General features: G+C 40.7%; 1 protein-coding gene across 1 annotated transcript in view; it reads left to right on the forward strand.

Annotated features, from left to right (window-relative positions):
* The window catches only part of LOC308083784 (glutamate receptor ionotropic, kainate 2-like), a gene marked incomplete at both ends in the record, with an annotated part of 246,464 nt that overhangs the window by 210,033 nt on the left and 9,728 nt on the right, over positions 1–26,703 (forward strand). The window contains 2 exon segments of the mRNA XM_080426131.1: positions 6,817–7,042; positions 23,257–23,507. Of these exon segments, the coding sequence (XP_080282257.1) occupies positions 6,817–7,042; positions 23,257–23,507 (477 nt within the window).

Here is a 26,703-nt window from a genome sequence, read left to right on the forward strand (position 1 = left end):
CATTTACTCAAGTACTGTACTTAAGTACACTTTTGAGGTACTTTTACTTTAATGGAGTACAGTATGTCTATACTTCTACCTCTACTCCACTACATCTCAGAGGCAAATGTTGTACTTTTACTCCACTATAATTATTTGAAAACTTTAGTTTGTGAGCTTGTAGATCTGCTATTTTCAAACATTTTGGTACTTTTACTTGTGGTACTTTAAGTACATTTCGATACCAATACTTTTGTACTTTTACTCAAGTCAATTTTGAATTCCGGACTTACAGAGTACTTCTACATTGTAGTATTGATGCTTTTACTTAAAGGAGAATTTTGGACTAAGGTTTTCTTACCTTTTCTATGACGTTATGATCATAGATCGCGTATTTTTATAGCTTTTTTTTTTAGATCTGACGTTCATAGTGACAGAACACTGTAAAAAAAATAAGGGAAAAAAAGAGAAACAGAAGTCTCGCTAGACGAGATCGAAATCTCGAGATTTCGATCTCGTCTAGCGAGTGTTCTGTCACTATGAACGTCAGATCTCACCAAAAAACTACAAAAGAAAAGCTATTAAAATACGCGATCTAGCGCAAGGCCTATTGGCGCACGTTTTAAGCTGTGGCGGACCCGGGATGGAGTTATGAAATTTTTCTACTGTACCATTCATCCTAAGATATCATAATGTCATAGAAAAGGTAAGAAAACTTAAAGGAGAATTTTGGAGTAGAAACATTTCATAACTCCACCCCTGAGCCGCCACAGCTTAAAAGGTGCGCGGATAGGCCTTAGGTTAGATCACATATTTTAATAGCTTTAAAAAAAAAAAATGTGGTGAAATCTGACGTTCATAGTGACTGAACACTATGCAACCAAAAAAACCAAAAAAAAAACAGAAGTCTCACTAGACGAGATTGAAATCTCGAGATTGAAATCTCGTCTAGCGAGACTTCTGTTTTATTTTTTTATTTTATTTTTTTGGGACAGTGTTCTGTCACTATGAACGTCAGATCTAAAAAAAAAAAAAAAAAAAAGCTATTAAAATATGTGATCTAACCTAAGGCCTATCCGCGCACCTTTTAAGCTGTGGCGGATCAGGGGTGGAGTTATGACAATTTTCTACTGTACCATTCATCCTAAGATATCATAACGTCATAGAAAAGGTAAGAAAACTTTAGTCCAAAATTCTCCTTTAAGTAAAACATTTGAGGACTTTTTCCCACCGCTGTTACTTTCCCTATACTGCTGCAGTAAAACAGCAGCATTTGTAAATGGCAGCCGTTTGGATAGATAGTGATAGGATCATTGCATTTTTGCAGAAGTCATTTCTACAGTACCTTACAGTATATATATATATATGCCAGTTTGGCCATTATAGCTCATATAGCTGTGGCTCCATCTCCATTCTCCGTTCACTTTACGAGAGATAACGACCAGGGCGATTCAGAGAAAGACGGTGCTGAGGGGGAACAAAGGCAAAGTTTTTGCAGAACTAACTGACATGTCTATCCTAATGACATTTAGAAAGTAATTGAAGGTAAATGTTGCTGCAGGCAAGCCGGTGGAGAGGGAGGCTGGAGCCGAAGGCATCGGCGGTATTTAAATGAGTGATGTGTGTGTGCAGTGTGTGTCTTTGTCTGGCCGCGTACGCTGTGGTTTGGTCAGGAAGGTTGGCGTGCAACGCATTTAAACAGATGCTAACCTTTAGTTCCTCTCTGCCGCACACAGCAGCACTCGTTGAAGGAAAAATAAGATGAGACAACTGTCTCCCGGAGACATTGACATTGAATTAGTCACCGACCTTGTGGGGCTCGTAGCACTTTTGTTTGGAGATATTACATCCAAAATGAGTTTTATCTGAATGTACGGCTCGCACAGCACTGGAACAGAAATAGTCCCACATAATACTCCAGTAAAAAATCACCATGGATTCTGTCACAGTGTTCTATGAGGTGTTCCATTATTCACTGTCTATGGGGCAGCTCAAGGTCTTCGCTTCTAGACATCATCACAGTCTTCAGGGCCGGACTGGGACAACAATTCAGCATGGGGCGTCTCACATCCAGCCAGGCCACCCCTGCCAGTGGCCATAATCTACCATAGATGAGCATCAGAGATCAATACCAGTGCGCTCTTTTTTTCAGTGGTGTAAAGTAACTAAGTACATTTACTCAAGTACTGTATTTCAAAGTACAATTTTGAGGTACTTTTACTTTACTGGAGTATTTCCAGTTTGCAGTACTTTTACTTCTACTCCACTACATCTCAGAGGCAAATATTGTACTTTTACTCCACTACAATTATTTGAAAACTTTAGTTACTAGTTACTTTGCAGATATAAATTATTACATTACATTACATTACATTACAGTCATTTAGCAGACGCTTTTATCCAAAGCGACTTACAATAAGTGTATTCAACATAGGTAGGGAACGAAAACTACTAATCACCAGAAGTCTTTAGTGCATTATCTGCAAAAACAAGCAACCAAGAGTATACCTAGCGCTAAGGTAAAAGTGCAATATATCAGCTACCTATTTCCTTAAACAGATGAGACAAAATAGCTAAATCAAATGAGCATGAGCTAAAACAAATAAGTGAATCGACTAAACAAGATCCAATAAACAATCCAATAATCCAATAAACAATACAGCAATAGAAAACAAGCGTTCGTACAACTAGTTAACAACAAGTAGGTCAGGCAGAGAGGAAGGGTAGTGTTTCCTGAAGAGGTGAGTTTTCAGCCTGCGGCGAAATATGGGCAGTGACTCTGCTGTCCTAACATCAGTGGGAAGCCAGAACAGAAAAGAGTCGTGACCGTGTGGATCGGCCAGAAGGACCCTTGAGTGACGAGGCAATCAGTCGCCCCGAGGTGGCAGACCGAAGTGGTCGGGCAGGGGTGTAGGCATCGACCATAGCCCGGAGGTAGGAAGGAGCTGTTCCTTTCACTGCCCTATAGGCTAGCACCAGGGTTTTGAACTGGATGCGAGCCGCTACGGGGAGCCAGTGTAGAGAGCGGAGAAGGATGGTTGTGTGGGAGAACTTGGGGCGGTTGAACACCAGACGAGCCGCAGCTTTCTGAACAAGCTCCAGGGGTTTGATGGCAGATGCCGGAGCACCAGCAAGGAGGGAGTTGCAGAATGTGTAATTCAAAAAAGACAGTGGTGGAAAAGTACTCAAATGTTTTACGTATCAATACTGCAAAGTAGAAGTACTCTGTTAGTAAGTAGTAAGTCCGGAATTCAAAATGTACTTGAGTAAAAGTACAAAAATATTGGTATCAAAATGTAGGCTATTTAAAGTAGATCTACAAGCCAGAGCATGTGAGCGGAGCGGAGCGAGGAGCGGAGCGAGGAGCGGAGCGAGGAGTGGAGCGACGCGATTTTGACGTGAGCGTGGAGCTGGTTTATAAAAAGGTTGGAGCGCTACTCGGAGCGAGGACCGCCTGCCGCTCCAAGCCGCTCCAAGCCGCCCCGGCGGGGGCCATGCCCGGTAGCACGGACTCAGAGACACACAGACATCCAGCAGTGCACAGCGCACCGCTGCGCACGTCCTTGATCAAGACTTCATTAGAATGTCTACTTTATTTTTTATTTTTTATTTTTTTTACTGTTGAGTGGCCCGGTTTGAGCGGAGCATGGAGCGAGAGGTGCGCAAATCAACGTGAGCGGTGGGGAGCGGAGCGCGAGGGGGGGTCAACGTCCACGTCAACGTATTACATTATAAAACATACATTAACCACTTTAGCCCTATTTTATACATTGGCTATTTGAAAATAGCAGATCTACAAGCTCACAACGCGTCACATCGCGACGCGTTGTGAGCTTGTAGCAAAGCATGTGAGCGGAGCGGGTGGAAATGCCGCACGGCACTCCAGGGGGCTGGTTTCACGCTCGCTATTCGCTGACGTTGACCCCCCCTCGCGCTCCGCTCCCCACCGCTCACGTTGATTTGCGCACCTCTCGCTCCATGCTCCGCTCAAACCGGGCCACTCAACAGTAAAAAAAATAAAAAATAAAAAATAAAGTAGACATTCTAATGAAGTCTTGATCAAGGACGTGCGCAGCGGTGCGCTGTGCACTGCTGGATGTCTGTGTGTCTCTGAGTCCGTGCTACCGGGCATGGCCCCCGCCGGGGCGGCTTGGAGCGGCTTGGAGCGGCAGGCGGTCCTCGCTCCGAGTAGCGCTCCAACCTTTTTATAAACCAGCTCCACGCTCACGTCAAAATCGCGTCGCTCCACTCCTCGCTCCGCTCCTCGCTCCGCTCCTCGCTCCGCTCCGCTCACATGCTCTGGCTTGTAGATCTACTTTAAATAGCCTACATTTTGATACCAATATTTTTGTACTTTTACTCAAGTACATTTTGAATTCCGGACTTACTACTTACTAACAGAGTACTTCTACTTTGCAGTATTGATACGTAAAACATTTGAGTACTTTTCCACCACTGTCTTTTTTGAATTACACATTCTTAATAATGCATCAGTAGCCTTTAACAGACTTTTCCCACACATTCCATGTGTGTACAGCACACAGATGACAAAGACAAAGACGACTAGTGTCTTTTTTCTCTCTTCTATTTACAGTATGTAATCTCGCCCCTTGAACTCTATGCACTATTTGTATCTTTCTCTCAACGTCTATATTTTACTTTCAGTTTTTATGGCGTAGAAGGTGAGCTGTCTAGAAAAGAGTCTGCGAAACCACTGGAACGATCCGTGCCAAATTTATTGTGCACAATAACCTTTTTACTTGTTACTTTGCTGTTTTTTGTTGTTAAATAAATAAATGTCAATGAAATAAATGGCGCTATAGTCAGTGTCTGTCTATCCACACGACTATAATCATGCACCATAAAACCTTTATAGCAAGGTGAGTGGAAGGACACAGTGTTTTAGCCAATCACATCGCGAGACGAGTGGACCGCTGACACGTTTGACCAATTGGCTCGTCGCGGGCAAGCGCTGAAGCAAAACAAACCCACTCATCCATTCATTACCTGTCAGCTAACTGACAGCAGCCTGTCAATGAGTGCGAGAAGCTGAGATACCAGGTCCAGCCTCGCAGTAAACCCCTGGATTCAGCCAGGGCTGATCATGGCCAGTCTATGCTTGTGATACCATCAGACGTACCGCAGTGCCTTACAGAAGCTTCCCTGATGCATTCTATACATAACCGATACATTTTCCCTATGGTTTCAATGCCTGTATCAAGTGAAAGTACAATTTTACAGATGATTTACCATTGCTAGTTAAATATTTGACACTGTGCAATTGTTGCACTCCATAGCCATGCGGACACGTATCCCATCCCGTGACAAATACATATAATCTAAATCAGGGACCGGGACCCCTAGGGGGTCCTCAGAGTTACTACAGGGGGGCCGCCAAATCTTTGTGTGATATGATTTTTTTTTTTTTACATTAACCACTTGAACCCTATAGCGTCCAAATTCACGAGGCGTTGTGAGCTTGTAGATCTGCTATTTTTGGCAAAGATGTAATTGGTGTAGAGGGAAAAAAAGTTTTAAAAAAAGTTAAATCTGAAACACAATTTTATACAATATAGAGGCGGTCCCTGCTTTATCTCTCTCTCAGCTAGGGGGTCCTTGGCCTGAAAAACGTTGAAGACCCCTGAACTAAATCTTTCGGCCTGTTGGAGATAATCAATGAATCAATGAATATAGCACTGCACTTCTGAAATGCTCCCGGTGGGGTAGGTATGAAACTATACAGAGGATGGAACGAAACCTGGTTGCAGAGGGTGGAGTCCAGGTGTAAAGGTCTTGGCACACTGAGTGAGATGCAATTTGTATTGGTCAATCGGTATTTAACGCGTCTGGAAAACATGACGTACCATCTAAGCCACTCGACAGCAATTTGGAAGTAGGGTTGCGTTAGTTTTACATTTTCCTTGTCCGTTTGTTCTTTTCTTTTCTTTCCCCCCCCCCGTGCAAATAAAACTAACTCTGTGTGTAACTGTGTTTCTGTTCCCTTGGACTTTAATCATAATCAGCTGCAGTGCAAATCAGTCACCAGAAGGAACCGTCCCAAATCTTCCGATGGCCAATCTGGGACGGACAGTCTTGTTATTCCGTGAATGCATCTCTGTCATTTTAAGATTTCTTTGGCTATTTTTGAAAAATATTGACAAAAATGTGTGCAAATCTTTGAATATATATATTTTTAAAGCAAACATTTGTAACTCAAATCTTTGCATCTGGGGGTCCCTGGAACAACATATTTTGAGGTGGGGTCTGCGGCCAAATACATATAATTTAGGGGGTCCTTGACATAAAAAAAGTTTTAGAACCACTGATTATAGCTTCATATGTTTTTTCCCAAAACTTCTGATTTAGAAGACATTTGTAGAATCCCCCAGAAGCAAAGATTTTAGTTAAAATGTAAAAAAAAATGTATATTCAAAGATTTGCACACATTTTCACGATTTTTCAAAAAAACAGCAGACCTACAAGCTCATAGCGCGGCACTCGGTGCCGCGGTATGAGCGTGTAGATCTGCTATTTTTGAATAGCCCAAAGAAATCTAAAAATGACACAGATGCGTTCCCGGTCTTATTGGGTTAAGGACAGATGTCAGAAATTAAAACTAACCTGTACAATATTATAGAAATAACGTGTGACGTAAATTAAATGCTGTTTTAGGGTGGATGTTCCCTTTAATTATAAACTTTACTCTCACGATTCACCAAATATGCCACTAAGATAAATGCATAAACGGGAATGAAAGACATGCTGATCTTATTCTATGTGTACACTGTAAGTGCTCATTGTGACTGACACTGCCGTCCACGTGTCTCCCCCGATTAGAAAACCAAGATCTCCACGTACGATAAGATGTGGGAGTTCATGAGCAGTCGGCGGCACTCTGTGATGGTCAAGGACATTGACGCCGGCATTCACCGGGTGCTCACCTCCGACTACGCCTTCCTAATGGAGTCCACCACCATCGAGTTCGTCACGCAGCGCAACTGCAACCTCACGCAGATCGGAGGCCTCATCGACTCCAAGGCCTACGGCGTGGGCACTCCCATGGGTAATTATGAACACACAGTCACGTCAACAAGCAGTGGTGTAAAGTAACTAAGTACATTTACTCAAGTACTGTACTTAAGTCCATTTCTGAGGTATTTTCACTTCACTGGAGTATTTCCAATTTTCAATACTTTTACGTCTACTCCATTACATCTCAGAGGCAAACATTGCACTTTGACTCCACTACAATGATTTGAAAACTTTAATTACCAGTTACTTACTTTGTACATTTTGATTATTTTCACAAAACATGCAATAACCACTTTAGCCTTTTTATATATTTCGGCTATTTGAAAATAGCAGATCTACAAGCTCACAACGCGTCGCGATGCGACGCGTTGTGGGGCTTGTAGATCTACTATTTTCAAAAGATTAGTAGACATATTGAACTTGTGAAATGAGACATTGTGCATAATGACTACTTTTACTTTTGGTACTTTAAGTATACTTTGATGCCAATACTTTCGTACTTTTACTCAAGTAAATTTTAAATACCAAATTGTAACTGAGTATTTCCAGATTATGAAATTGATACTTTTACTTAAGTAGAACATTTGAGTACTTTTTCCACCACTGCCAACAATGGCAATGCACTATGGCAATGCACACCTACAAACTGTTACGAGGCTCTCGTAACAGTTTGTTCAATACAAATAAATGTATCAGTAAAAGTTGGTCGATGGTATTTCACTTTGACACGTTTAATGCATACTTAAAGCGATGTAGAACTTTGGTAGAGGCACCATATAAGTCCAAATATCGTCCGTCAGCTCCTTGAGTGAGAAACCGGAAGTGGCTATTCCCTTCACTGTCATCAGTGGTGTAAAGTACTGTAACTAACTACATTTACTCAAGTACTGTACTTAAGTACAATTTTGAGGTACTGTTACTTTACTGGAGTATTTCCAATTGTCTATACTTTTACTTCTACTCCACTACATCTCAGAGGCAAATATTGTACTTTTACTCCACTACAATTATTTGAAAACTTTAGTTACTTTGCATATTATAAAACATACATTAACCACTTTAGTTTATTTTATACCTAGGCTATTTTAAAATAGCCCATTTACAAGCTCACAACGCGTCTCATTGTGATGCGTTGTTGTAGATCTGCTATTTTCAAACATTTCAGTACTTTTACTTTTGGTACTTTAAGTACATTTTGATACAAATACCTTCGTACTTTTACCCAAGTAAATTTTGAACACCAGACTTTTACTTGTAACAGAGTACTTCTACATTGCACTCCACCACTGGCTGTCATTAAATGATGGAACAGGTGTCAAAAAGTGAAGAAAAGGCCGCACACTCATAGCCACGATGCAGGATAATTTATCAAAAGAATACCAACGTTTCGACCTGGAAAGGTCTTCTTCAGGGTATTGGAACAGGTGTCAAAATCACACTTTCAGTAAATAAACACATTATATTCTAAAGATACACAGTAAGATATAAGGAAAAACGAGTCGTGATACGTTTTTATCGTTACACTGATGTTTGTTGGCGTATCTATCACTTTCTTTGGAGGTACAGAACTTATCAAGGATAATATAACATGAACGCAGCCTTTTTTACTTTCTGAGAAACAACTAGGACTCCTTTATTTGGCCGAATCCATCGTGTTTGTGTTAGTCTATTCACCAAAAGTGTGATGGTGAGAGCTCTTTCGCCATACAGTGAGAGTGAATGGAACCTGCTGTATGGCACATCAAGTTCTTCACTCACAGAGCACATAGAAGCCAACCGATGAAAGATGATTGACAGTGTTTGGACTTATACAGTATATCATGCCCAGGTAACTGTACACCCCAAGGTTTAACCCTTTCAATCTGGGGAGCTGCATCTCTGTCATTTCAGATTTCTTTGGGCTATTCAAAAATAGCAGATCTACAAGCTCATAGCGCGGTACCGAGTGCCGTGCTATGAGCTCGTAGATCTGCGATTTTTGAAAAATCTTGAAAAGTTGTGCAAATCTTTGAGTATATTACATTACATTACATTGCAGTCATTTAGCAGACGCTTTTATCCAAAGCGACTTACAATAAGTGTATTCAACATAGGTAGGGAACAAAACTACTAATCACCAGAAGTCTTAAGTGCATTATCTTCTAAAACAAGTAACTAAGAGTATACCTAGCGCTAAGGTAAAAGTGCAATATATCAGCTACCAGATTAAACAGATGAGACAAATAGGAAAACTCAAATCTTTGCTTCTGGGGGGTCCCTGGACCAAAATATATTACAAATGTTCGCTTTAAAAATATATATATTCAAAGATTTGCACACATTTTCACGATTTTTCAAAAATAGCAGATCTACAAGCTCATAGCGTGGCACTCGGTGCCGCGCTATGAGCTTGTAGATCTGCTATTTTTTAATAGCCCAAAGAAATAAAAAAATGACGCGGATGCGTCCCCGGATTCAATGGGTTAACCAAAGTTCAACATTGGTGTGAGTCTATATTTGAGAACGGGTCTGGCTGTTTTCATGAAGCCTAGCCTGCCGATGCCATGCTACTGCTGTTGACATTCAGTATGTCCGCCCTCATGTGTCTTCAGTCACTGAAGCCTTGATGTTTCATGTGGAGGAAGGAATATTTGTGCAGGAGAGGAGAGGAGACCCCGAGGCCAACAGCCAGTCAGTCAGAAGAGGAACGGAGGAGAGCTATGTGACATCAAATATAGGATTGCATAGTGAGGGCGGCACATTTTGCGCGTTGCGGAGGTGCGAGATTTGATTATGGCGCTCAGCGGCAGATTGTCTTAATCCTGTTACACACGCATACCAGCCCCCAGCGGCCCGGCCCCGCAAATGAAAAGGAAAAACTCCAGTTAAGTACCTGAGTTAGACTGGGGAGAATTACTCTGAGTCACAACAAGGCGAACGGGCTGAGCACAATGACCTTGCGCGAAGGCTCCTCTTATCTTGTATCTAATTCATTACTGTGCATTGTAAGGTTGTCGTTTTAATGTTTACGCCACTCGACAAAATGCGGCTTTTGAACAATAACACGCTTTGCCTCAGTGAATGCCGTGCCAGTGTAACAAACAGTACTTGAAAGCAAACCATTGTGGCTCGAAAGAAGTGGCTTTGCATCGTATAGGAGCAAGCGTTCGCGTTAAAATCCTTCAGTGTTTAAAGCTGCAATCCGTAATTTATTTTAATGAATAAAATGTTATTTTATCCAATCCGTAATGGTATTATGGAGTGTGCGAATACAATACGCAACAATTAGCACATCTGCATTGTTTGTAGGTTTCCTCCCTACTGTGCTATCGAGAGATTTTAGGCCCTGATGTCGCCGGGTATAGGACACCTACTACCCGGCGTAGTGACAAGTAGGCTAATACTGCCCAAAGCTCATAAGCACAATATCTCCCCTGGCCAAGCAGGGATTCTGTCTTGGAAGGTTGTTACGGGAGACTCTCCAAATCCTCGGTAGGACATGAAACTTACGGATTAGGGTTTTAATGTTTCCATTTGTAACTTTGGAGAGAGTACAAATGTTACCCAATGCAGTGGTTCTCAAACCTTTTCATGTCAAGGACCCCCAAAATTTATATGTATTTGGCCGTGGACCCCCATCTCAAAATATTTTGTTCCAGGGCGGTGCCGCGCTATGAGCTTGTATATCTGCTATGTTTGAATAGCCAAAGTATAAAAGGTTAAAGTGGTTAAAATCATGGTGACGCTACATTAGCACATTTAGCTGGGGACCCCCTGGTACCCCCCCCCAAGGACCCCTGGGCGTCCCCGCACCCCACTTTGAGAGCCAATGACCTAAGGTATCAACAGTGAGGATTTCTACAGTGTTCTACTTTCCTCAGCAGATAGTATGCGAAGCATGTGGTATAATTTAACTAAAAATGGACCCGTGAGGGTCACAGACATTGTATAATGTGTGAAAAAGAAGCTGCTGCTGTATCTATATACAGTATATATATATATATATATATATATACCGCACCATGGTAGTAGTGTGTGTGTATATAGATTTGTGTAAACATTGTGTCACACTAGGGTGGGCCTGGGTCATTTGCAGAGCTTGTGAACATATTATTCCCTGCTGGTCTGTGAAAGAAGGCCATTTGAGTGACTGCTGTGCTGCGTATGAAGAAAAAATCGCAGAGAGGCTCTGTTTACTCTGAGTGATTTTATTTCCTGAGTGATTTGCTCCTTATGAATGTTTGCTGTGCATGCGTTGCGTTGCGTTGTGTGCGTGTATGTGTGTATGTGTGTGTGTATGTGTGCCAGTGGTGGAAATTAACTAAGTATATTTACTTAAGTACAATTTTGAGGTATTTTTGCTTTACTTGAGTATTTCCAATTTCCAGTACTTTTACTTCTACTCCACTACATCTCAGAGGCAAATATTATACTTTTACTCCACAATTTTTTTTTGAAAACTTTAGTTACTAGTTACTTTGTAGATTTTGATTATTATTACAAAACATACATTAACCACTTCAGCCCTATTTACATATCGCACAGCAAAGGTTGTCGGGATCAGGAGTTGAACCCACGACACGCTGTCAAGCTGGATTACCAGTATGGTATGCGCCTGGACCACTAGGCCAGCAGGCGCCGCTTTCAAAAGATTTTTAATACATTTTGAACTTGTGAAATGGGACATTCTGCACAATGACTACTTTTACTTTTGGTACTTTAAGTACATGTTTGATACTTTTTAATACTTTTGTACTTTCACTCAAGTGCATTTTGAATTCCGGACTTTTACTTGTAACAGAGTACATTGCAGTATTGATACTTTTACTTAAGTAAAGAGTGTTTTACCACCACTGGCTGTGCGTGCGTGCATGTGTGCGTGTGTGCGCGCGTGCGTGCGTGTGTGTATGTGTGTGCACATGTTGGCAGCTGTGTAGTTGTGGTGCAGCAGGCAGGTGAGGTGTATCTGTTGTTTGTAGTGCATTTCAAGAGTGGTTATGTGCGGCCGTGTTGTCGTTTTATATTCAAATAGAATGTACTGTGATTGCCAGAGAGAAAGATTGAGAGGGCGAGAACAAACCGAGCGGCAAAACCGAGAAGAAGAAAGGAGAGCGGGTGCTCATGTCAGCTCAGGTTGCGCACCGGCGTGCACACACCGCCCCGAACGCTGAAAAAGAGGGTGTTTAGCATCATTACTCCCTCGTGGGCCATTCACATGCAGCCAGAACAAGGCATTTAAATTGCTAATCCTACCCTTTTAGTAGCCTTTACCATATGCAGGCCTGTATTCCCATATAGCGGGGCCCATTTAGCATATATCTCATTGACTTTAACAGAGAGGAGTTGTCAGGCGGTATTAGTACCTAGGCCTTGATGGCGCGACGGGCGCTCGCTCAGCGCCTTTGGCAGTCCTCTGGACTCCGTAATGGACGTACTTAGCTCACCTCCGGGCTGCTGGCCGTAGCTCACGCTAATGGAATGTTTACTGCGATGGCATCCGCTCATTGGCAACGTCTGTTGGTTCCCTGTACAGCTCTGAGCTCTGTGAAGGAGAGCGTTGTAGGGCAACAATATATTTAGTGGCTAAAAAGGTGTAGCTACTTCTACTGTAAATAGGGTAGGGGGAGATGCATTGTTTGTATTGCAAACATTGAGTTATTATGGTTTTGAAATTAGTTTACGTTTTTATTTAGTTTTTTCCTGTTTGGTGTTTGATCTCAGCTTAGCTTTAGTTAGTTTTACGAGTGCATAAGCAGTTTTAGTCCTAGTTTTAGTTTTTCTGGTACTATGAGGAAACTCTTGATTTATAGAAGCTGAAGAAAGTATAATGAATGAATGCATAACATCAATACAGTATATGATTTGACCGTCTGCAAAGTATAGGCTTGTTTCCTATTCCTACCTTGACAAGTTCACAAAAAAAATCCTATGTATTGACGGGAAGATGGTGGAGATTTATTGACACTTTAATGATTTTTAATGAATGATTTTAATGACGTACTTTAATTGCATTGATTACAACTCTAAATGAATACTGACACTGAGGTGGCAAGTATTTCAAATTAAGCAGTGAATACATTTTATGCACAAGAAAATTATGTTCTTGGTATGGTTACTACTTAGTGCATTGGTTCTCAAACTGGGGTCCGGGGACCCCCAGGGGTCCTTGGGGGGGTACCAGGGGGCCCCAGCAAAATTAGATAATAAAGCGTCACAATTATTTTAACCCCTTTATCCATATTTTATACTTTAGCTATTCAAAAATAGCAGATCTACAAGCTCGTAGCGCGGCACCGAGTGCCGTGCTACGAGCTTGTAGATCTGCTATTTTTGAAAAAACTTGAAAATGTGTGCAAATCTTTGAATCATTTTTTTTTACATTTTTAACACAAATCTTTGCTTCTGGGGGTCCCAGGCACACCATATTTTCAGGCGGGGGTCTGCAGCCAAATACATCAATTTGGGGGGTCCTTGGCACGAAAAGGTTTGAGAACCACTGACTTAGTGATGAGGCTGTTGAAGATTCTGTCACGACGGGCCTCATCATCAACACGAGGAAGGGCCTTGAACCGTGTGGTTCAATGGTTTCTTTGATGGCAGCCTTTGCTTTTTAGTTTTCTCCCCCAAGCATCAGTGATATTCACATTCACGTGCACGGTGCCATTTTAAATGGGCCGGCATGTTTGATGTGTTGCCAGCAGCATACCTGATCGTGGCTGAACAATGGCGGCACATTGCTTTTGTCTCATCTCCACTTGTCTTTCTCTGTTGTTGTATTTCACAGAGAAACCAAAGTGTTGGTTGGGGGGGGGTTCAAGTTCTTGATTCTTCTCGGCTGCCAACATGATGGGTTTTAGGGCTCTTTTTTTTTGCATTCTGTGTGTACAGTGTGCTGTGTATGGTCAGTGGTGGAAAGTAACTAAGTACATTTACTCAAGTACTGTACTTAACTCTCTCAGTGCCACGCCCCGAGATATCCCGAGTTTTTCCCGAGTACCCTCAGTGCCAGCACGAGAAATCCCGAGTTTTTACTTTTGACTGTAGTAGCGCTATTCTGTGTATTTTTCATGATCACTTTCGCTTCCTGACTCCTTCAGACTCACCCGGAGCCGGATGTAAAAAATAATAATTCATTTCCGGGTCACGTTGTTTTTCTCCGGTGATTTTCGGCCAGAATAGGGAAAGTCACGGTTTTTCACACGGTATAAAAAGCGAACGGAGAGGTCCACGTCTACTCTCTTTGGTCTGGGTGACGATCAGTCATCGTAGTCGTGTATCGCATCGTAATTTAGCCCGATCAACGACATCGAAAATGTCAACATCCGGTTATGACCGGATATGACGTGAGCCTGTTTGGGAGGGGGCGAGTGAGCCAGCGAGGTCATCAATGTGTCGATTTGTTGCTCTCTACTGGTAGAACTGTATTATGGGTTTAAAAACCCAATCAGATCATTTATTTGAATGAAAAATTACAAAATTAAAATTAAAAAAAAAACGCAAATTGCTGGCACTGGGGGAGTACTTTATGAAAATACTCTTGGCACTGAAAGAGTTAAGTACAATTTTGAGGTACTTTTATTTTTACTCTGAGGAAAATACTGTACTTTTACTCCACTACAATTATTTGATAACTTAGTTACTTTGCAGATATAAATTATTACATTATAAAACATACATGAACCACTTTAGCCCTATGTTATACCTAGGCTATTTGAAAATAGCCGATCTACAAGCTCACAAGGCATCGCATCGTGGCGCGTTGTGAGCTTGCAGATCTGCTATTTTCAAAAATGTTACTACTTTTACTTTTGGCACTTAAATTACATTTTGATACCAATACTTTTGTACTTTTAATCAAGTGATTTTTTTAATTCCGGACTTTTACTTGTAACAGAGTGTTTCTTCATTGCAGTATTGATACTTTTACCCAAGTAAAACATGTGAGTATACGTCTTCCATCACTGGTACCCAAGAACACGTGGTGTGTTTTCACTAGTCCTCCTCCCTGGAGAGGCCATTAGGAGTCATGGACGCCGGTCATGTCACCCAACATCTGTCACCAGTTTTCACTTACCCAGGTCCCTCAGCCTGCTCGTGAGTACACCCAGTGGTGGAAAGTAACTATACTGTAAGTACATGTACTTAAGTACAATTTTGAGGTATTTGTACTTTACTGGAGTATTTCCAATTTCCAATACTTTTACATCTACTCCTACTCCATGTACATCTTGGATAAATATTGTACTTTTACTAGTTACTAGTTACTTTGTAGATTTTGATTATTATTACAAAACATACATTACCCACTTCAGCCCTATATACATTTTGGCCATTTGAAAATAGCAGATCAACAAGCTCACTTTGCGTCGCGATGCGATGCATTGTGAGCTTGTAGATCTGCTATTTTCAAAATATTTTAATACATTTGAATTTTTTTAATGGGACATTCTGCATAATGGGTACTTTTTACTTTTGCACTTTAAGTGCATTTTGATACCAATACTTTTGTACTTTTACTCAAGTATATTTTGAATTCCGGACTTTTACTTGTAACAGAGTATTTGAACTCCTGTTTCTAACTGCAGTATTGATACTTTTACTTAAGTAAATCATTTTAGTACTTTTTCCACCACTGCATGTCACCCAACATCTGTCACCAGTTTTCTCTTGCCCAGGTCCTTCAGCCTAGCTCGTGAGTACAACCATTACATCCTCTGGCCCCGTCATGTCTCAGGAGACATTGTCTCTCTCTCCTTCCCTCTCTGTCTCTCTCCCTTATTACCATCAATCTTCATTCACCTTCGTTAGGGCGTATTAATCATTATGCGGTGGTGTGGTGCGGTGTGGAGGGGAGGGGGTGGTTTGCTAGTCAGCAGGGCGGCTGTGCCCTGAGTTGTCGCCGCCACTCCCCAGTGTTGTCCGCATATTATAAGTGACTTTGGGATTGTTTTTTCTGTAAAGTTGCTTGTAAATATTGGTAGTTGCGGGTTGCGGTTTGCTGGGCTTTTTTCTAAAGTGTACTGTAGTTGCTTATTTGGGATTGTTTCCTATAAATGTCGTTTAAACCAGTGGTTCTCAAACATTTTCATGCCAAGAATTAATATGTATTTGTCCATGGACCCCCATCTAAAAATATTTTGTGCCAGGAACCCCATACCATATTTGTGTTGATAAAATGTTTCAAAAAATATTCAAAAATGTTCACTTTTTTCAAAGATTTTCTTTTGAAAATAGCAGATCTACAAGTTAACAATGGCGACGCGTTGTGAGCTTGTAGATTGGCTATTTTCAATATGTAAATATAAAGTGCTCATGTGGCCTAGTCGCTTCTCTTGGGCTTATTTCTCTCGCAAAATCTGGCAACAGTGCCACTCCCCCAGCACGTCATTTAGCTCTGCGTCATAAATGAGACAAAGGCACCGAGTGGAATTGTGGGTGAGACAGAAACATGTCCAAAGCCTTGTACTGGACTACAGCTACAGCTAGCCAGCCATCCCTCCCACCCAACAATCCGCCTGTCTGTGATCTCTGTGCGTCTGAAGATAGACAGAGGTGGCAGAGGAAGAATCAAAGAGGAAATTAAACAGAGGCTCGGCACAGAACGAGGGCTTAAGTCTTGGACAGGACCAGTGGTGGAAAAAGTTCATTTTTTTTTATTACTTAAGTAAAAGTAATATCAATACTGCAATATAGAAGTACTCTGTTACAAGTAAAAGTCCGGAATTCAAGATTTACTTGAGTAAAAGTACAAAAGTATTGGTATCAATATGTACTTAAAGAACCAAAAGTAGGAAGTACTCTCAAGTTTTCAAATGTATAAAATGTATACAAATATTTTGAAAATAGCAGATCTACAAGCTCACAATGCGCCGCATCGCGACACATTGTGAGCTTGTAGATCTGCTATTTTCAAATGGCCGAAATGTATACATGGCTTAAGTGGGTAATGTTGGTATGTTTTGTAATAATAATCTAAATCAAAAAGTAATTAGTAACTCAAGTTTTCAAATAATTGTAGTGGAGTAAAAGTAAAATATTTTGATCTGAGATGTAGTGGAGTAGAAGTAAAAGTATAGAAAATTGGAAGTAGGCTACTCCCGTAAAGTAAAAATACCTCAAAATTGTACTTAAGTACAGTACTTGAGTAAATGTACTTAATTACTTTACACAGCTGTGTGGACAGGACAGTGTGAACACAAGATGACCGGTTCATCTGAGAGAGCAGATCAGAGCCCAAGACAAGAGCTCCACGGGTCTATATTTCCAAAACAACATTCATTATACATTCTAGGCCTATCCCCCCAGTCCCCAGGATGTCATTTTTAAACATTCACCTCACATCTATTTGCTTTCCTTTGGTGCTCGTTTGCTAGACTTTTAACGTGCAAAACAACTCGTTTGATGTGTCTGATGATAGCAGGAGAGCAGCGTTATGCTTTTGCTGAACTAAATATACCCAGGCGTTCGGAATGGCAGCCATTGCAGCACATTTGAATTTCCATGCTGTATTATTTTGGTTCAAAGACAATGCATTAGGGATCGGTGTGCTATTACTCTGCCTTGATCTGACACATTACAGTTCTGTGTCTTATTCTGGATTCACCATGGCTCCACTACGCTCCACTCTTCCTTCCACTGGAGGATTAAGCAGTGGTGTGTAAAGTAACTACTAAGTACATTTACTTAAGTACTGTACTTCTTACACAGTACTTCTTTCTTCAGCATTTACAATTTTCTATACTTTTACTTCTACTCCACTACATCTCAGAGGCACATATTGTATACTTTTTACGCCACTACAATCATTTGACAGCTTTAGTTACTAGTTAGAGATTTTGATAATGATCCCAAAACATACATTAACCACTTCAGCTCTATATTTCGGCCATTCCAAAACAGCCGATCTACGAGCTCACAATGTGTCACGATGCGGCGCATTGTGAGCTTGTAGATCTGCTATTTCCAAAATATATTGCTGTATTGGTACTTTTACTTAAGTAAAACATGCGAGTACTTTTTCCATCACTGGGATTAAGTGCCTCTCTTACAGGCACATATGTTGTTTTCAGCTCTCATATTAATATATCCTGTTTATCATTGACAAACACAACCCCCCCCCCCACCCCACCCCCAAATCCCTTACTCATCCAGATTACATAGAAAGTTCTCACTACATTTAACAAAAAGGACATGTGAGACTCCATGCTTACACTCTCTCCTTGTCTGTATACAGTATGTATGAAGTACATCACTGCAACATGCATTGAAGTCTTCTTTGTTAAAATCGCACAGACCCTTTAGTGCATTAAGCCACGCATAACACGCATAACATGCTAAAGACGTACATACTTTTGGTTAATTGAAACAAAGATGACATAGCATATTATCCAGCAGAAATTCCATTTCAATTAGCCGGCTTAAACCCTATACTGTACTTAGCTGACCGGAGTTCCCCAGGGGTTTATACTAGGCCCCCTCCTTTTTTCCCCCTACATTAAATATCTTTGCTGAAAATGAAAATAGCTGATCTACAAGCTCACAACACGTCTAGGGGTTCATGTTCACCAGTCATTTTTTACACTAGCCTCACTAGCCTAACTATCTGTGTCATTTTCAGATTTCTTTGGCTATTAAAAAAAGCAGATATACAAGCTCATAGCGCGGCACCGAGTGCCGCGCTATGAGCTTGTAGATCTGCATTTTCTTTTTAAATTTGTGAAAATGTGTCCAAATCTTTGAATATATATATTTTTTTAAGCGAACATTTGTAACTCTTTGCTTCCGGGGGTCCCTGGAACAAAATATTTTGAGATGGGGGTCCGCGACCAAATAAATATCATTTTGGGGGTCCGCGACATGAAAAAGTCTGAGAACCACAGATATAGCAACAACAAAAAAAAACGGTTAGGATTTAGAAGACATTTGTAGAAAATATATTCAACGATTTGCACGATTTTTCAAAACATTGCAGATCTACAATCTGCACTGCGTGCCGCGCTATGAGCTTGTATATCTGCTAGTTTTTAATAGCCAAAGACATCTAAAATCACACAGATGCGTTCCCCGATTGAATGGGTTAAATATCTTTGCTGAAAATGGAAAATAGCTGATCTACAAGCTCACAACGCGTCTAGGGGTTCATGTTCACCAGCCATTTTTACTCTAGCCTACATTTTAAATATAACACTGCACCATACTCATGTATCGTATCTGGCTGGCACAAAATGGCACTTTGATCCCACCGAGTTTGGCCGAGTTTCAAGGCCACCAGGCTGAATGGGCGAGTTATCAGACGCTTTGGCTGCTGATCCGTCGTGGAAGCGGAGAGAAGGGAAGGTATTTAGATGGAAATGAATGAGGAGAAAACAAAGCGTGGATCACATTGCTGATCACCATGGCAGATGCTTCTGAAAGGTACGGGGGCCAGTTGTTCTGAAAGACGGGAGTCAAGCAACCAAAGAGGGCCCTTGAGCAAGAGATGATCTAAAGGAAAGGAAAACTGGGTGGGAGGTTCTGGCACACGGTCCTTAAACTGGTTTGAATCCCACATAAAGCCCCCTGTCCTCTCAAAAACGTGTTTGTTTGTCTGTTTTCTTTTCCTGCAGTTACAGTGACTCCTTTTGGTCGCATGACTTTGATTATACAGATTAGATATATACAGTGTGTGCAGAACTTGTGCCACCAGAGTGCCATTTTCACATTCTTCCACCGGAGTCACAGGGAGCTTCCTCAAGATCTGAGCTGTGATGTCACGGGAACCTCGCTCACAATGCATCGCGATGCATTGTGAGCTTGTAGATAGGCTATTTTCAAAAGATCTTTTACACATTTTAAACTTGTGAAATGGGAAATTCTGCACAATGAGTACTTTTACTTTGGTGCTTTAAGTATATTTTGATACCAATACTTTTGTACTTTTACTCAAGTATATTTTAATTACCGGACTTTAACTTGTAACAGAGTATTTCTACATTGCAGTATTCATATTTTTACTTAAAGTTATACTAGGTAACTTTTTCCAAAAAACTAAAGTTTAAATTGTTTATCTTTTGTGAACGGCAAATGTTTCACAACGCCCACTGCATGAATTTCACCCCCGAAAGCCTTTTATAAATATATTTTCTATTGATAGTGGACAGGGACGTGTTTCCCGCGAAAATGACGTCATCTGGCCGGAAACGGGAACGGACATGCACCGGTTTCCTGTTTGGCCAGGAACTACCGCACCGGTTTCCTGTTTGGCCAGGAACTACCGCACCGGTTTCCTGTTTGGCCATTAACTACCGTGCAAATAACAAAAAGGAATCTCACGCTGTTTTTAAGACATTATAGGATTTGAAGATGGAAAAACAACAGCAAAAGAAAACACAGCTCATGGTAACTAACGCTCCACTGGCTAAGAGAAACGATCCGCAGATAGTATAAAACAATTAAAAGAACGCTTTTTTTCCCGGTGAAAACAAATGGAATTCTGGGTAATGCAGGACAACCCTATATCATGCAGTGACGGTAGTGACCAGCAGAGGTTGCTAAAAATCGTTATGTGTGGACCTGCATTGTATTACTTTAAGTAAAAAAGTTGAGTACTTTTTCCACCACTGGATGTTACGGGTCCTGTGAACATGTCCTGAAATTACATGCAAAGTTCTCCAAGGATCCATCTTGGGACCTCTTCTGTTCAACACCTAATACTTTCACTGGCTCAGACCACGGAAACAAATGAAATATTTTAACATAATTACGCGACACACACATTTACATAACATTATCATCAGGGAAAACATGTGGTCTAATCTAATGCAAGCACCAAGTTAAGTGCGTTGAACAAATCAGCCATTGGATATGCCAAACTTTACTTCAGTTTCACCAAAAACTAAACTGAATAGTTTTTTGGAGCACAAGGGAGAACAATTACAAACCAAGTCAAAAATCTTGCTGTAGTCACAGACTCAGATCAGAATTTCCACAGCTGCATTAAAGACAAAGTCAGACTACTGTCTAGTGTCTATCACCTTAATAATCAAGGATTAAAGGACTTATGTCTCAGCTGGATTTGGAAAAAATGCGTCCATGCATCTTCAATAGACTCGACTACTCTAACTGTGTCATATCTTTAATCTGGCTTCCTCTTTGATAACACATTGATTTCAAAACACTGCTCTATGTTTATAAAGCACAGAATGGTTTAGGGCAAAAATATAAATTTCTGAAGTTATGAACCAGAAAACCTTTGTTTACGAGTTTATGTGTAAACCAAGGGGCCAGCTTCCGAGTTGTAAATTGAGGCTATATAGGAAGAGACAGTTCATATGAATGGCCTGTAAAGTCTTGCTGTTTCACCCCTGCTGGTGTCCGAAGTAATTAAGCTCCATTCAAGCGGATGGGTTTTTGCTGAACTTTACACTTGATTGTATTACCTTAATAATCATTGTCATAAATGCTATATGCTTCCAGTCACTAGTTTAAAGTCTTCTTTCAATCACCATGATATGCGTTTTGGTAAATTATGGTGCAATTTATTTTAAAATTGATGATAAAGTAGGGTATGCTAACGGAGGAGCGTGGCTACCTTGTGATGAAGTGATTGACAAGCTACACAACCAATAGCATTCATTCCCCACCCCCGCTCTGGTCCCAACCAATAGCATTCATTTCCGAGTGCATAGAATATAGAAAGACGGCGGATTTGAAATCGTTGAAAAATAGGCTTCATTTACGGTCTGTAGAGTCTATGGGCGTAACATTGTCCATACTTTTTACTGTCTATGGTGTAAACAAAGGCCTGTTAGCGGGGTTAGAATCAGCGCTGTTTTGTCCATGTCCGCCATTGCACATAATGTAATCCTGATGTAAACAAAGGAGACAACTGCGCAAGGAGTTATCTTCTTGATGTGTTAAACATGCCTGCCCAGACCCCCACCCCAGTCCCTTTGCATCAAGGCGGGCTCATTCTGAGTGTACAGGGTAATCAGTGGGATTATATATTTTTTTCAATAATTCAAGCCGCATTAACATCCTGATTGTGATGTGTAAATCCTACCATAGAGGGCTCTGGAGAACAGGAGTATGAGATGAGCTATGGGGTTCCCTGGGGTTTGTTGCAAGGTTTCAACCCTTCAGGTATAATCAGGGCTCTCAGCGTGTGTGACTGCCTGGGGTTTTGATCTGTAGAACTCAGAACGTGCAAAGCATTGGTTGCTGCTCTTTTATAACATCTAAACACACACACACACACACACACACACACACACACACACACACACACACACACACACACACACACACACACACACACACACACACACACATACACATACACATACAGTACACACAAACATACACACGCACACACTGTAGCTGTCAGCTTTAGTGGATGCAAATAATGCTTTCAGAACTGTGTGTGCGCGTAGGGGCTGCCCTCATCTTGATTTTAGAGAATGCATACAGTTTGTAGCCTACAGGCAGAAAGAACACTACACTTTGTTTAATCTTTATGTATAGCTTTAGTAAAAATACACTTTCACCAAAACAAAGACGTGGCGTTGAAAGCCTACTCTACTTAGTGGGAACACTCTGAGCCCCCCACCTCACGTTTAAAATAACACTTTTTGGCCAGAAAAGAAAATATTTCACCAGAAGGAAAGATCTGGTCAATAGAAAAATTCCATTGACCAGATCTGTAGAGGGCGCAGTGGAGTAGGCCTCACCCAAAAAAAAAAGTTTTCCTTCCAGTGAAATATTTTATTTTCTGGCCAATTTGTGTATTTTAGACTCTGAAAATAGCAGATCTACAAGCTCACAGCGCGTTGCACCGCGACGCGTTGTGAGCAGCAGTGGTTAATTAATAATAATCAAAATCAACAAAGTAACTAGTAACTAACGTTTTCAAATAATTGTAGTAAAGTAAAAGTACAATATTTTCATGTATTTGCATTTACATCTGCATCTAGTAGGGTAGAAGTAAAAGTACTGACGGTTGGAAATACTCCAGTAAAGTAAAAATGACCTCAAAATTGTACTTAAGTACTTGAGTAAATGTACTTAGTTACTCTACACCACTGTCCCTTTGGCAGCGTGAGCCGGCACACGGCTGCAATGAGTGAGATTGCACCTTCCCATAGCCTGAAGGGATGGGACCTTCTGATTGGTTGCAATGCGAGGTCGTTTCAGACTGAAACTTCAAAATAAAATGACCAAAGAAAAAGCCATTTCAACCACCACTTTAACATATAAGTGTACGTTGTGGGTTGTTTTCTCCCTCCTCAGGCTCTCCGTACAGAGACAAGATCACCATCGCCATCCTGCAGCTCCAGGAGGAGGGCAAGCTGCACATGATGAAGGAGAAGTGGTGGAGGGGCAACGGCTGTCCCGAGGAGGAGAGCAAGGAGGCCAGCGCCCTGGGCGTGCAGAACATCGGCGGGATCTTCATCGTGCTGGCGGCCGGACTCGTTCTCTCCGTGTTCGTGGCCGTGGGAGAGTTCCTCTACAAGTCCAGACAGAATGCACAACTTGAAAAGGTACGGGAAAATTTATATATCCTCTCTGTCGGGGCATAAACCTCCCATCTCCATATTCTAACTTGTCCCTACTTGATCATACTACAGTGTCACACAAACAGTGGTGTAAAGTAACTAAGTACATGTACTCAAGTACTGTACTTAAGTACAATTCGGAGGTGCTTTTTACTTTACTGGAGTATTTCCAGTTGTCTATACTTTTACTTCTACTCCACTACATCTCAGAGGAAAATATTGTACTCTTACTCCACTACAATTATTTGAAAACTTTAGTTACTTTTCAGATATAAATTATTATATTATAAAACACAAATTAACCACTTCAGCCCTATTTTATACCTAGGCTATTTGAAAATAGCAGATCTACAAGCTCACAACGCATCGCATCGCGACGCGCTGTGAGCTTGTAGATCGGCTATTTTCAAACATTTTATAACTTTTACTTTTGGTACTTTAAGTATATTTTGATGCCAATACCTTTTGTACTTATACTCACGTACATTTTGAATTCCGGACTTTTACTTGTAACAGAGTACTTCTACATTGCAGTATTGATACGTTTACGTAAGTAAAACATTTGAGTACTTTTTCCACCACTGAAAACGCCCTACTTGATCATACTACAGTGTCACACAAAAGTATCAAAAGTAGCATATCCTCAAGCTCGAGCTTTGAGCTTGTAGATCTGCTACTTTTGCCATTTTTGAATTTGTATCCTGAAAAGTAACAGTTTTGGACATAAATGAGGTTTCTGCCCCGACAGAGACGATATACAGGTATGTTTTCTTTATGAAAGCATTGTTCCGTTTTACACCATTCACAGGTATTTAGTAGGATACACAACGTATTGGCGTTATCATCATGCAGCACACACACACACACACACACACACACATGGGTTCTCATCACTATAGGACAGAGAAAAAAAAGTGCTACAATAATATTGATGTCTTTCGTAAAAAATACTTCAGTCTCAATGTGTTTTTTAACTGGTTAAATAGAAGTTAAAGGGATAGTTCACGCCCAAAATGACTTTTTTTCTATCGATTATTCATCCCATGGAGACTTGAATTCATAGACATATTTTTTTTGTTTTTGTCGCATTCCTAAGCCAATAATTTGATTCAAAAACTAAATAAATATCTATGAATTCATGTCTCCGTGGGGGTAATCGATAGAAAATCAAACAATGTGGGTGAACTATCCCTTTAAATAAATAAAATAAATGCTAAGCCATTCCTCAGACATAGAGACTCAGTAAATACATGTATGTGAACGATGATGTAGGCAATAGGTGGGCAATTCTTACTCAGCAAATTGCCTCGCATAATGTGAGGCATGATAAATAAATATGAGCTCAATCACTTTTGCATTTTTAAGTGACCATCTGTTTGCTCAATTCCTGAAGCTTATTTTTTTTGCATCCATGCCATTATAATAACCAATAAGATAAGGGTTGGTTTCTTTGCTATTTACTCATTTAGGCCGACAGGCGACAACAAGAAAAGAAACGTGAGGATTTCTGCTGTCACCACGGACCCAGGCTAGACTTAAACCACCATCCCAAATGACCTCAAGAAAAACTCAAGAGACTCTTTTTTTTTTGTATTGTAAATTAAGATGCTCTAGAAATGCCCGATATTATATACGACCGGTATTTTCTGAGACTATAGAGTGAATGGACACTATCACTAAACGACAGTGGGCACTTTCTTGCACAATGTTTTGGATTGTTGGCATTGGTGGTGCATGGTTGGGAAACATAGGTTTAACCCATTAAAGACCGGGGAATGCATCTGTGTCATTTTTTAGATTTCTTTGGCTATTCAAAAATAGCAGATGTACAAGCTCATAGTGCGGCACGAGTGCCGTGAGCTTGTAGATCTGCTATATATTTTTTTTTTTATCGTGAAAACTTGTGCAAATCTTTGAATATATATATATTATTTTCTAGAGCGAACGTTTTTAACTAAAATCTTTGCTTCTGGGGATTCTAGAAATGTCTTCTAAATCCTAACAGTTTTGTTAATAAAACGTAAGTTGATATAATATCAGTGCTTCTAAAACTTCAAGGACCCCCAAAATGATATGTATTTGTCAACGGACCGGACCCCCCCATCTCAAAATGTTTTGTTCCAGGGACCCCCCAGAAGCAAAGATTTGAATTAAGAATGTTGTTTCAAAAAATATATGTACTCAAAGATTTGCACCAATTTTCACGATTTTTCAAAAATAGCGGATCTACAAGCTTGTATATCTGCTATTTTTGAATAGCCAAAGAAATAATGACACAGATGCATTCCCGGTCTTAATAGGTTTAATGAAACCTGTGTGTAGGCACATGTTGGAATAATAAGGTTTGCTCTAAATGCATGACCCACACCCTTAAAACAAAAGAATCACATTCCACTCCAGATAACCGTTCTAGATCTGGGCAACGAACACAACACAAATCATGTATGGTTTGATTAGAGCTTTCTTTTTTGGGTTACAACAACAACGACAAGCTACTTACATACATCTTCATATCCATCTGGGGACAATAATCTTGGGAGCAATTATTACATTTTGGAACCAACTTGAATTTTTGTGAAGGAGGCCGATGCACACCTCAAGGGTTGGCGGCAACCAACTTGAACCAACTTGAACAAATAACTAACTATACATGGTTTAATCACGTCTGGTCATCTATCATGGGACAAAATAATAACCCACAATTCCCACTCCAAGTCCCCCGTTTGGTTCGACTCTACGGAAATGGTCATTAACAGCTGTCTGCAAAACCTTCCACTGATCACAGAATGTCTTTCGACTCAGTCAACAAAGTACTTTTCATTGCCATTTGCGATATTACAATATACCGCACATGCAAACACGCCTCCAGACACGCACACACACACACGCACACACGCACACACACACACACACACACACACACACACACACACACACACACACACACACACACACACACACACACGCAAGCGCTTGTGCCTATTAATAATGGTGTGTTGAAGCTGAAAGAATGTAGAAAATATTATCTATATGTCATACATCTTAGAAAACTGAGTTTTCATTACTTCCATAACTCAGTTCATTACTATACTGATTTCCTATAAGCAGTCAAATATAAGCAGTAATATAATGCAACTCCAGTATAAATCCAGATATTATTAAATTAAGCCACTGACATTTT

The sequence above is a fragment of the Gymnoscopelus braueri genome, assembly GCF_963280865.1.
Source record: "Gymnoscopelus braueri genome assembly, chromosome: 4".
Taxonomy (NCBI): domain Eukaryota; kingdom Metazoa; phylum Chordata; class Actinopteri; order Myctophiformes; family Myctophidae; genus Gymnoscopelus; species Gymnoscopelus braueri.